General features: G+C 42.2%; 1 protein-coding gene across 1 annotated transcript in view; it reads right to left on the bottom strand.

The window, feature by feature from the left end:
* The window catches only part of zswim6 (zinc finger, SWIM-type containing 6), a 75,200-nt gene extending 66,323 nt beyond the window's left edge, over nucleotides 1–8,877 (bottom strand). Inside the window, exon 1 of the mRNA XM_036594259.1 lies at nucleotides 8,433–8,877. Coding sequence (XP_036450152.1) covers nucleotides 8,433–8,877 — 445 coding nt within the window. The remainder of the gene's footprint in view (nucleotides 1–8,432) is intronic.
* Nucleotides 8,878–13,044: the final 4,167 nt, after the last annotated feature.

Here is a 13,044-nt window from a genome sequence, read left to right as displayed (position 1 = left end):
CAGATTTCGTGAATGTTTATTAGGGTTGCAACCAGTCCATGATTGTCCTAGATCGTCCTGGATTTTGGTTGTCTGTCCAGGAAAAAAAAATTATTCCATTTCTGGACACAGCATGTCCCAGAATCCAAGCATTTTCATGTGTTAGCATTTCTAATTTAAGTCTATACTGCTTCTTTTCCTCAAACCAGCTGTAAGCAAAGAATAGGTTTGAGCAGAAGATATTACTCTAAACATAGGGACAGCTGTTTCAGAAAGTCTTCACACAATCAATGAATGATAAATATGTAAAAAAACAAATAAGCAAACAAAGTTAAACTCACTGCTCAAGTGTCCAAGAATTTTAGAGGGCTGAGGTAGCAATTTCATACTTAAACAAGTCTTCTTGAGAATACTACACAACTTGATGCAGTTTAAGGCATTATTTAGACCTGCAGTTTGCAGGATCCTAACTGGTGGCTATAAGCTTTCATTACTTATTTGCTACATTAGTTGCATTTACATAAACTTTACAATGCACTACATTTGGGGCGATTGGAAATTGTATAAATTCCATTTTTTTGGCCAAAGCATTGCTTTACATCTTGTTGTTCTCAACATACGGACCAGGAAGGGGTATGACGAAGTTTCTGCGTTCTGCCACACTGATTTAGGGCCTGTTCCCCTGTCGGACGGGATGGCGTTGTGCGTCACCACGCGTCAGGGTGTCCACCCAAAACACGGCGGCACTGCCAGCATCTTGCTGTAGTCTGGATTAGGGACAAGGCTGGCAATATGGCCTTTAAGGTAATTCCCTGCCTTTGGGACCGCAGCTTCGGGCCCAGGATAACAGGGCTGCCTCGTTCCAGCCTTTTTATAGGGTCCGGTACCGTATGGACCTGCCGAGAGGCCTGATGTTCGCCGCTTAGCCAGGCCAGGATAACAGGGAGGCGGTTAAAGTGTGTAATGGAAAAATAAGAGCAGTGTGTCCTCACTGAGGAAAGGTAAGCCTGCTTTTCCCTGCCCACCCCCTTTCCCCACAAGCTCCCCCTCCACACCCCCCTTACCCTCGATGAAGGTTAATGGCACAGGGAGACAAGGCTGAATACCGATCAGGGGAAGATGGATGAAGAGCTGGAGGAAAACAATCCCGCAGGTCCGGAGTCTAGAGATTAACTAAATATTAACTAACAAAAAAAACCCATACAGCTGCTGCCCCTTAAAGCAATTACAGGCGCTCCCATCCCTCCCTTCATCAAATATCTCCCCATGAAACAAAAAAGAAAACCCCCTAATAATATCTGAGTTGCCCCCTCCTCCTGTTTAATAGCAAATGAATGTAAGGGAAGAAGAACAACCCCCTTCCCTTTAAAGAGGGACTGCACAGTATTTTAAAACTAGAACAGCCAGAGCCAGAAAATACAAATTTGTCTCCTGAGTGGAAGCAGACCGAAGTTGCATGCCTTGGAGAGACAGACAATGACCTGGAAAATACCTAAGCAGGACTCTGAGATTTCCAAAAGCATCAGTCTGAGAGAAAAATCATGTTAACTTGTTTCCTACAAACCAAAAATCACTTGCTTACCAAACCATTAAATGCAAAAATGAAGTTTAACACTTTCCTCTCGAGCCTCAGTCAGAAAGCTTACCATTTTTGAAAAATTGAAACTCATATTTAAATCAAACTACTTCCAAAATGAACAACTATTTCCCTGCTCTCAAGAGTCAAGCAGCCTGGTCTTAGGCTGAAGCAAAACATGGATTATACACTTCTTAGGTTTGCCGCAGCTTCACGGCTCACAACAGCTCCAATAAAAATTGATTACGTGAGACAGATATACATTGAATTTCCATTTGCATTTCAAATACTGCTGATAAAAAAGACGAGGATCAGAGAAATGGAAAGGGGGGGGGGGCTAAGCATCAAACATTTCTTCCAGTAAGCAACATGCTCTGCTTGCTGCCCTGGATCTCTGCAATTCTCGAACTCACTGATCCAGAGAGAAATCTAACGCAAACCTATGATGTGGTTACATTTTTGTACAGCCAAGCATGAACCCAATCGGAACCAGCGTTCTGGCTGCTCAACATCTCCGTCCACAGGTCCAAAAAAACAGAAGTCTCAAAAAGGCAACAGCCTTGCCTGGTGCCTTTCAGCAAAGAAAAACGTCTTTGTTTTACAACCAGAGACTCACCCAGTGCCGACAATGTGAAAGATGTAGGTGTTCCACGTCTAGACTTACACTGAGATGCATTCTTTAACATGCAAGATAAAAGACTTGCGTAACCTCTCCATATGTAAAATTATTCATCACTTTACGCAAGGTTCCAAGGCGTTCTTGGGAAGTGAAGGCATACCATTATATCTGACACCACCATATGGACAGACGGAAAGCATTACGAGTGGATTCCATATGCATCTTCAACCTAAGAACAAAGGAGTTTACTGACTTGCCTGAGCTAAAGCCTGTTTATGGCGCATGTAGAAACCAAAGAGCCAAAATCTAACCCTCACATGCTGCATGACCTCTCAAAAGAAAGCATTTTTTTTCCTTCTTTCTATCAAATTCTGGATCCTTTTGAGAAGTACTTGAGAGCCATCAACCATTAGAGTTTGACAGAGCTGGATCTAAATCTACGTGAGACCTGTTTTAGGCCAAGATGGCCCAAAGCTATCCCATCAAAGGCAGGCATGCCACTCTCCTAGCTCGTCAGGGTACTGGATGCCTCTCAAGTATTTGGACGTCAGGAGGCTGATTGTGTTCCAGTCAATCAGTGCGCTCATCTAATCTTCCATTTCAGCTATACAAATGCAGTGCTGCCTGTAACATAACACTCGCCTCAACTCATGCGCGGATCAGCTCCTGGGTCACGTCCAAGACAAATAAATGAATAAATAAAATAAGGAAATAAACAGAAGTGGATGTCTATTAAAGAACAACACTAGATCTGATCGCCATTACAGAATCGTGCAGAAAGGAGCCACTCAAAAAGAAAATACGCACCGGCCTCTAGACTTACTTGACACGAGGTCAAAGTCCTCGAACTGAAGCACTGGTGGAAATTACCATACTGCTGAATATTACTGTTCTGGAGAGAAAGGGCAAGCAGAAGTTGCTCCTGTACGCCACGAGGCATATCCATGGTTTAATGAACTGCTGGTTTATGGCTGTACCAAAGAGTGCCGTTAGTTAAATCCAGTGGGTTATACTGGCGAAATCACAATAGCAGCATTTCAAGGCAAAGCTGGTTCACTGCAAAGAGGAAAATGTGGTTCTCTTGATCACAGAGCCCTCCTCTGCATTTCAGATCTTTTAATCTAAGGCTATATCCATCATTCATTAATCAGCCAAGAGAGATTTCAGCATTTCTTAAACAACTTGCAAACTCTTGCTAATATTTACTGAATCAACGCAATGATGCCTGGTTTCTGGGTTGTTCCTCTAGAGACTAAAGAGAGATAGATCACAAGGCACATTAATCAGTAGTTTACAATATTTTTTTCTTTTAAAGACGCAAAAACTCTTAAGGGAAACGGGGTAAAGTGATGATATTAAAAGGAATGGTTCTCTTAGTAATGCATATGTCACTAACAATGGATGAAAGCAAATGGGCACCAATTAGCATTCTGATTATAATATGGTGGCTAGTGGCTCAAGCTGAATGAGCATGTACAGTTGAAGTTTCCTGAGGACCCTTATCATAATAAAAGAGTCTGATGTAGAATAGTACCATTGTTACTTTCAGAACTTCCCAGTGAATACAATCCATTCATGGAAACTAAGCTCCAAAAACAGCCTGATTTCAATTTATTAATGTTTTGTGATATCGTGAAAAACAAATTTTACATATATCTGCCTACCCAGTATACATCAGAAGAGTTTCACAAAACAGAGCAGCTATACATACTTCACTGTAATGGTTAAAGAGAGGTTGGAAAATGGTCATGTAAAAAATGAATGTTTTGGTACATACAACCAAATAAACGTTGTCAATAAAATACAAGCAGTATGCAGGATGGGGGACCTTAAAGAAAAGAAAAAAAAACTTAACCTAAACTATTATCTCAAACATATTTGCATCACCATCCAGTGGCAATTTATAGAAATAGGCTACAATTCTAAGTCCTTAGTAGTTATAAGTGAGGTAACAAACGCAAAAACATTGCTGGACTATTTTCCCCAAATCCTTACCATCCATTTAGACTAAAACCCAGAAAATGATATGGAAGAGTGAGGAGTCCCTCAGTCCAGTTAATACTTATGCCTCTACTGCAGGGAAAATACAGAGATCCACTGAGCAATTTAGAACCAACATTCCAAGGCATGGTGTAACTCTGGCGTCTTACTGTCAACCTGACTGCTGCTCCAAAATTCAAACTTTTCCCCTCTAACTATTAGACATAATGCAAAACATGATGCCAATGATCATTAAAAAGTCACCTAAATCCTAGGGTTTTTTATTTTTTGTCCAAAACATCAAACTTCATGTGACCTTGCTAGATTTCACAAGCCAAAAACAGACTCAGAAACAAAACAAAAAGCCATATACTGTCTATCCAAGTACCTCCAAAGTGACTTCCAAGTGAAAAGCCTTCATACCAGCTGGGCCTCAGCAGTGCTTCTTTCCAAACAGCAGCATCTTCATGCAAGATTTAAGTTCCACATCTTAAATTCTGCACTTCCACGTACAAAATGCTAGAAATGTCAATTGCCAGCCAGCACCCCCACCCGCTCAAACACAAACACACTTTGTACGTGGAAAGCTTCATCGCTCTGTGAAATGTGTACATGCCCATGTGCTCACGCATACAATCACCCAACCTCATCCTTGAATAGGTCAAACATGTCTGGCTGACTTCCTCACCTTATACTAAATTAATTAAAAAGTCATCTTACATTGTATGAAAGGATTTATGTGGTGAATTTTCAATCAGAACTAAAATAAAACAATGTATGAATTATTTTGACATTTAACTTTCAAACTAATATTCATTTCTGGCTTACAGCATTAATGTTGGTTAAATTTATTTAAAATCTCTTTAAAATTCCTAAAATTTTCAATCCATAGCATAACTCATACATGCAACTACATGATTAGGGTGCCATGTGACAGCTAGTTTTAAACATACAAGCATAGGTAAAGGACATTTTAAATAAAGGTAAAAATGTACTACAACCTGTGTATATTTCAGACAACAAAAAATCAAACATGAATGAAACTCCTCGACAGCAGGTAGAAAACAGCATTTTTACCAGTCCCAGCTCATTTGTCTACTACCCATTTTACCTGATATCCAAATTATAGACAAAGTAAATTATTTATTAAAAAATACGTTACGTAAACCAACAAAATGACCTTAATATCATCATGCCATTAACATGGATGCTAGTCAATCACCCTGTATTTTCTATCCATTTGCAAACCAGTTACTCATTTAAGACAACAGCAAAGGTGCAGTGTAAAAAATTGGATATTGTTCCTAAGATAGGCTGACATTTTTTGTTCATGTATGTTAGGTTAAATGCTGAAAAATAATTAAAAATAAAAGGTGAAATTTTTAAGTTACGAGCTTAAATGGAACCCCAACTGCGCAATCTTAATCACCATTATTGTATATAGATCATTAATTACAATTTCGATATCTCTGCTTCTTTATGCAATGGGATTTTGTTATCAATTCATGTAGAAGTCTTTTTTCACAATTCGTTCTAAGAACACAGTATAAATTATTTAATAATATAATCTTAACCAGACTGAAAACATTCCCAGCAAAAAGGCAAGTTACTTAATCGGATAAGCATTGCATGTCTTTTGCCTTCATAAACGAGTAACAGATGGAAAGATACAATACATTGGGTGATAGTGGGACGGCGCTGGAAAAGCCAGCTGAACTTGACCTCGGTGACCTTTGGGCTAGAGTGTGACCGTCTGTCTGCATGATCAATATGCTGACGTAAACAATAACAGGCAGAAATGTGCACCAATGTCAAAGGCACCCTCCTTGCTGCTTTGAATACAGCAACTGCAATCAGGGGGGAAACTGTGGCCTGGAGCCTGCATCACATTATTCTTTTGTTTGTGTCGCTGACTGACTCTACATGTTCCGTGGCCTCCTGATTCTTTGCTGTTTTTACACAGCAAACCTTTTTGAGCACTAGGCTACAGGTCCACTACAGTACCGATCCCTGAAAGAGCGATATTCAACACATTCATGCGCACAAAGATCTTCCACACTTTTCATCAAAACTAACCATTCTGCGTCCTTGCGACAGGCCCGTCTGCCACACCTGCGAGATTAAAAATGTGCTGTGAGCACCAGAGGTGGAGGAGGAGGGGGGGTTCTCCTGTGCCCTTGGGATGTAAATATAAACCATCATGGCCACCTGCCAGAGCAATAGCGAAGCCATGCTATTTACAGAGGAATATACATATGGCTTTTCCAGCCCCGGCCTACGCCGTTTTCTTCCTCCTCCTGCTTTCAAACGACAAAAACCAATAGATTCCTGTCCCGCGTTCGGCCTCCTGCACCATGCTCTGGGTCTGCTAGGAGCGGCCCCTCGGCCCAGCCCGTGTCGGAAGAAAGATTGCATCTTTTATTTATCACTCCTTGGCTTTATTTTTTGCAGCACATTCCAGACCGAGATGCAATCAGCCAAGAAACCCTCCCTGTGTGTGCACTCTTGCCATTTCCCATCGCTAGAATGCAGAATGAGGAGTGTGCGTGCATGTACACACACACACACATATAAAAGGGATAAGTTCTCCTCACTGGCATCAAAAGCAGAGAAAATCTACATGTAGTCTGATGGAAAACAGGACAGCGCTTGATCTTCAAGATAGCAATCCTGTTCAAGAGCGTCCGGGCAGCTTCCACAGGGGAGGAGGCCGCTGCTAAAAGACACATGGGCTCAAACTCACGCGTTATTGTGAGCAGACACCCATTTTGGCTCAGGACTAAGGGCACAAAGCCCAGATGAGGCGCCGCCAATCCAGCAGCCTATGGAGGAGGAGGGTGGGGGTGGTGGGGTGGAATGGTCATGCAGAAAATTGCGTTTGCAGACCGCATTACAATTCAAATTAACCATACAGGGTAACGAGATTAACATCTTGAAATGCTTCCAAAAAGGTGGACCTTCGACGAGAAGGCGCTAGAAGCTGGTGCCACCAATTCTGAACAAAGATGAAGTTTGAATGCACCAGGTAGACCAAAATATAGATGCAGAAGGCTTTTCTGCCCTGCTATCCTCCAAACAAGTCCACCATCCCTTCACATTCACAGCACCAAGCAGCAGCCAGAGTCAATCAGCTGGAAACTGGTGCAAGCCAAGGTCCATTTAAAACAAACACGAGGAGAGAAAAAAAGAGAAAAAGGAGAAGAAAATGAGGCACTGCAGCTTTAAATCGCCATTCCTCCCACCCCTTTCCAAATCTCTTCTATTTAACTAGCAGTGAAAAGAAATAAAAAGGCGCTTTTGTTTGCCTTCCTTTTTTCGGTGGGTGACAGAAAGCTGAAAAGACACAAATGAACATGAAAATGGGAACAAAGTGCCAATTTCAATGGGGGGGATGCCTGACGGCTATTTGATATGCGCCCTGGCCAAACACAAACCAAAAGGGAGCTTCTCGAACAAAAAAGCCCAAAAAAACGGCGAAGCCAGTTCTGGTTTCGTACGAAAAACGTTTCTCCCACCGAATATTAGACACCGTACACCTCGACGACGTTAGAGGAAAAACGGGCATGGAAACACAGGCTTGACATTTCGCTGACATTAGCCCGTCCTCGAAGCAGTTCGAGCACACTTAGCTAGCTCGACTTGGTTCGCCAGCAGCCTCCCCCCATCGCCTTTCACTTGGAAAAAATAAACACAGCAGACGAGCCTCGTCGCCTCGTCGTTCAAACTATCAGAGGGGAAAATAAAACCACGGAGTTTCTCTGTTGAGGCTGAGCAAACGACACCGTTTCGACAAAGCACTAAAAATGTCGACAGAAATGTTTTCTTTTCGACGCCGAATAGCGAGGCTGGGGTAAAACGGGTAGCTATCTCCACTTCCGTGGTGGTTTTTTTTGGTGAGTAGGAGCAAAAATATGCAGTCGGCATAGCTAAAAAGAGCTTAACGTAGCGACCGTTTTCTCAAAAAAGAGGACAGAATGTATTTATGTCTGCTCCCACAAGCTGGACAAGACAGTGACTGTCCGACTGGACTAAACGCGAACAAAACGGCGAGTTGCAGCGCGGTGTTGCGTTAAAGCCTGAGGGAGATTTAAAGCCCGTCGAGCCCCTTTTAGCCGTTGTCATTCCTTTCTTTGTTCGTTGTAAACTCGCTCGGTTTACTTCGTTTCTCTCCCCGTGTCTGCTCTTAAACTTCGACCGGGAGTTGAATATAGCTCGCTGGAGAGGAGTCGGACGATGAATAAACGTTATTACTGATTTTTGTCTCTCCGTTCCACTCACCGACTTGCAGCACGTTGTCCACGCAGCCGCTCTCCAGCAGCGCTATGCCCCGTCGGAAGGGCAGCCGGGTCTCGTCGCTGCCCTCGGCGGCGGTGGCCGCGCTCTCCTCCGCGCCCGTATTGAACGATGAATACATGCAGATCTCGCGCTCGCTCCGCGGAAACGACCAGTACACGATCCGCCGCTGCACGGGCTCCGGGATGCGCTCGAAGCGCTCCTCCACCCGCTGGAACGGCCACTTCTCGGCCACTCGTCTCGCCGCAATGTCCAACAGTGACTCCGGACTGTGCGTCCTGCTCGGTCCCCCTTGGCCGGAGCCCGAGGCTCCACCGGCGCCCCCGCCGCATACTGTCCCGCCGGGCCGCTGCCCCTGCCTGCACGCCGTGCCGTACCCGGGTCGGCAGCAGAGCCGTTTAGCTGGGGGCTGCTGAACGCGCTCCGCCATGATCGCACCGCTTTAACGGCGAGAGCGGAAGTCGCCGTGCCATATAAACGCTAGCGATGTCCGACTCGCGAACGAATCGTTCTTTGGAACCGGTTCTTTTTCGAACCGATTCACAAGTCAAAACTGGATTGAACTTTTTGTATCATCATCTCCTCTGAGTTTATATCCGCCTTGGGATATAAACACTGAGGAGGTTCAAGAACTCTAATAACATTCATTATGTTCATTATGTTCATCATTAACACTATGAAAAACATCCGTTTGAATTACATTTGAATTACACTCTCTGTAGGCTGTAGCTGGCGTCCTCTTTCTTTTTGCAATTAACAGTATAAACTGTATGTGTTTTTTGTATATTGCTTGGACAATTACGTTACGTGTAGTTTTGTACATTTTGTACATGTATGCTGTGTGTCGTTTTGTACATTTTGTATGTGTATGTATAGTTTTGCACGTTACCTCCATGAACGAAAATAAAATGTTTGAATTGCATGTTCGATTCATTTAAACGGACAGTTCAAAGGAATCGGTTCAGTAACTTGAATCGAACTTCCCATCGCTGGAGGGAATAAGGGAAGGGAAAATGCGTTACGCTCGCGCTGATTGTTCGCCGTGTATGGGCATCTCGGCCTTATTTGGTCAAAGAGGCGGAGCCTCTGAGCGGCGTCGAGCGTTCGGAGTGGAGGAATAAAGGGAAGGGGCGGGGCTTTGAGCTCCGCAGCCACGCAAAAAGGAGTGAAGGGCGGAATTCTCAGACGCTTCCAAAACATGCTAGTTTCAACACAAAGTCAGACCGCTTACTTTTCCTTTGCAGACGATATTTGAATGAATGGGCGGTCACAGACCTCTAAGGACGGTGTCTCAGCGGAACTGTACACAATAACACAGTAACGTCAGAAACATGTGCTGCGTCCCAAATCTACGCTATGTAGGCTAGTACGCTAAAACAGAATCTGTATCAGTAACAGCAGAACAATGCTGTAAAATATCTTTTTAAAATCCAACCTGTGGACACTATTTCACCCCATAATTCACGTGTTCTGAAGGGTACGGCTTTCTCAGGTGGTCAGTAAAAGTGCAAAATGTACTTAAATACCAAAACTAAAATTTAAATTATTACTTTCAATTATTATTGCTTTTGTATAATATTATTTTGATGAACAAGCTCTATTAAGAAGACTTGTATGCCTGCAGACATGAAAAACTTGTTCCCTAAAAGAACTTGTTCTTCAAAATAATACTACTCCTAAAATAATAGTACGGTCGCTCATGGTTTATTACTTTTATAAAATTGGCAGCCAACATAAAATATGACAAAATACACAATTTTCCGAAAATAATTTAAGTTGTTATTAATAATAATCAACATAAACAAGTATTCTGCCAAGAAATGTAGTTCTTTTAGAGTACGGTATTGTTGCCAAGCAACCACAGACTGCTGAATGAGGAGAAGGTTCGGTCGCACATCGCTGTACACTGCGGTCATTTCATGAATTTTTAAAGTAATTTTGTCAAATTACCACCACGAGTCTTATTTAGCATCAGTCCAGCGGCGCGCCACTTCTCGTGCTGGGGCTGAATCTCAAATGTCTCCCTGCCGCCATATATAAAGTTAGGCATTTAAACAGTGGATCCTACATCCAATATCCAAAATATAGCTAAGAAACAGTCATTTGGGACTCAGCCACATCCATACTCGATAAATGATGCACTATTTGGCTGTAGATTTAGCGTATAAAGTTTCATAGATAGCACACTATTTAGGGAGTACGGAGCCGTTTGGGATTCAGCCTGGTGTTGACGCTACTTTTGACGGAAACATGGTCATTTGAAGCGTGTAAGCCGTTCAGGTGATATGTTTAGACTTTCATACAGTTGTACAGTTAATTATATCGTAAGTACTGTAATTCAAGTCTGTGATATTAATGATGGAGTTGTTTAGGCTGTTGGCTATCTTTTAGCCTGTTAGCTAGCGGACCAGACGTTCTAGTTAATAACATAAGTCACCAGCCCCTCAGTTTAAACAAAAAACGGGTTCTTACTTCATCAGTATACTCCGTGGTCCATGCGAGCGTGGTCCTAACAGCACAAGGGCTTTTCCGTGCCGTGGCGCAGTAATACACAGTTCAGTTGTTGTGAAGCGGTCATAAGTGCGCATATATCGTGGGTTTTACAACGGCTTCGAACGCGGCTCAGCCAATCAGATTTTAGGACCGGAACTATCCGTTTGATGAAACACATTTTAACGTTCATCCTTTGTGACTGTTACTGAGATGCAGGGCTTTACCAATGCAGAAAAAACTTCAAATACTTTTGACCCCTCTGTTGCCTTTCCATCTGGACAAAATGGACACACACCTTTATCTGTGAATTGTAAGTTCTGGTTGTGGGTGACACTATTATAAAGATATGCCACAAGGCTATCCTGGATTTGCTTATCTTATAGGCTACATGGCTTACATTACTGCAAATACTCTGTATCTTTTATTTGTTCTGTGTTCTATCTGTTCTGTTTCAGAGAATGTTCTCAGTCGGAAAAGGCCTGAGTGTATGACAAGCAATAAGTCATCATTTCTCATGATTTCTTTCTGCTGTATGTCATCTCATGATTTCTTTCTTGCTGTAAGTCAACACAATACTTACAAAATGGATAGTTAGGTCCAAAATCTGATTGTCCGAGCTGTTGTAAAATGCTCGGTATACAGACACCTATGAGGCCTCACAACAAAGTCACTACAAACCATTGTGCTGTGAATGGACAGTTATTGGGCCACTGATAGATGAAGTAAGTCTAGTTTAAACTGAGGAGCTAACAACTACTGGGCTAAAATATAGCAGACTAAACAGGCTAAATGATAGCTAACAGGCTAAACCACCTCTCCATTAATATTCAGTGCTAGGGTTTGAACTTAAGTATTTACTTAATGATTCTTTGTAAAACTGCAATATAAAAAGCAAATAGTGTGTTTGAATGTCATACATGCCTCAGATGTCTGTGTTTTTGGAAGATCTGCTTTAAGTAGTATTAAACTGAGTGTGATGTTTATAAAGAAACTGCAATATATAAAGATGACAAAGTTCTTCTCCTCCTTGTTGCTCTACACAAACTACATTTCTTGGCGGAAGAATTATTCATTGTGATTATCAGTAATTATAACTTAAATTATTTATTGAAAACTTTTGTGTTTTATCATAAATTATGTTGTCGATTTTACCACAAGTAAGGGGGCTTAGGCACACTGCTTAGCATCGTACCTAAGAAGTCCCCTTACCTGTGATAAAGTAACAGTAATGCATGGTTTCCAATGGCTTACTGCATTATTTTACTGTCTTACCTTTAAACATGCAAGGAATGGAGCTAAAAAAAAAGTCCTGTTGTAACTGTGTCTGCAGTGTAAGGGTTCTCCCAGCAGATCTAACAGCCCCCAGAGCCCAACGTCTCAATGCCAAACATCAGCTAGAGGGGTATAAAGCCCCCCAGCATTGGGCTTTGGAGCAGTGATGCTGTGTTCTCAGGTGAGATGGAGCTCCGTTCAACCTTTGGGATAAGTTGGAGTGATCCAGAACTAATCATCCAACAACAGTGGCTGACCTCACTTATGCTCTTGTGGCTGAATGCAATCAAATCCTCACAGTGATGTTCCAACAACTGCAGCAAAAGGAGAACAAACCCCTTAATGATACCCTTGATTTCAGAAGAAACATTGGATGATCAGGCATTTACAGCCTTTATACAGACATATATGGTTGAGTCCTGGACTACAATGTATAATCTTCCTTCAGCGTGCTGTGTATATATATGATACACAGTACATAATATGTAATAATGCAGATTTGTTGATTGATTAGCTCAAAGAACACTCCTTTATTGAGCTATTGTAACCACTCCTTATCTTTCATCAGTGAACTGATTCACAGCATGGTATTTACAGTAAAGAACAGGTATAATATTGTAATACTGAAACCACATAATGAGGCCACACCTTCTCAGAATGATTACGCTTTCAGAGCACTGACGAGCCAGATAATCTCTGCCTTTTGATTCCTGATTAGAATTCTTCTACTTCATCCACCAAAGAAGGAGACATTAAGATATCTGCAAGACAAAAGCAGGAAAGTGAATGCATTACCTACTGTAAACCACCTAAAGACAGAACGCTAATTTCA

Source organism: Colossoma macropomum, unplaced genomic scaffold, assembly GCF_904425465.1.
Source record: "Colossoma macropomum unplaced genomic scaffold, Colossoma_macropomum, whole genome shotgun sequence".
Classification (NCBI taxonomy): domain Eukaryota; kingdom Metazoa; phylum Chordata; class Actinopteri; order Characiformes; family Serrasalmidae; genus Colossoma; species Colossoma macropomum.
This window is presented reverse-complemented; position numbering and strand designations above follow the sequence as displayed.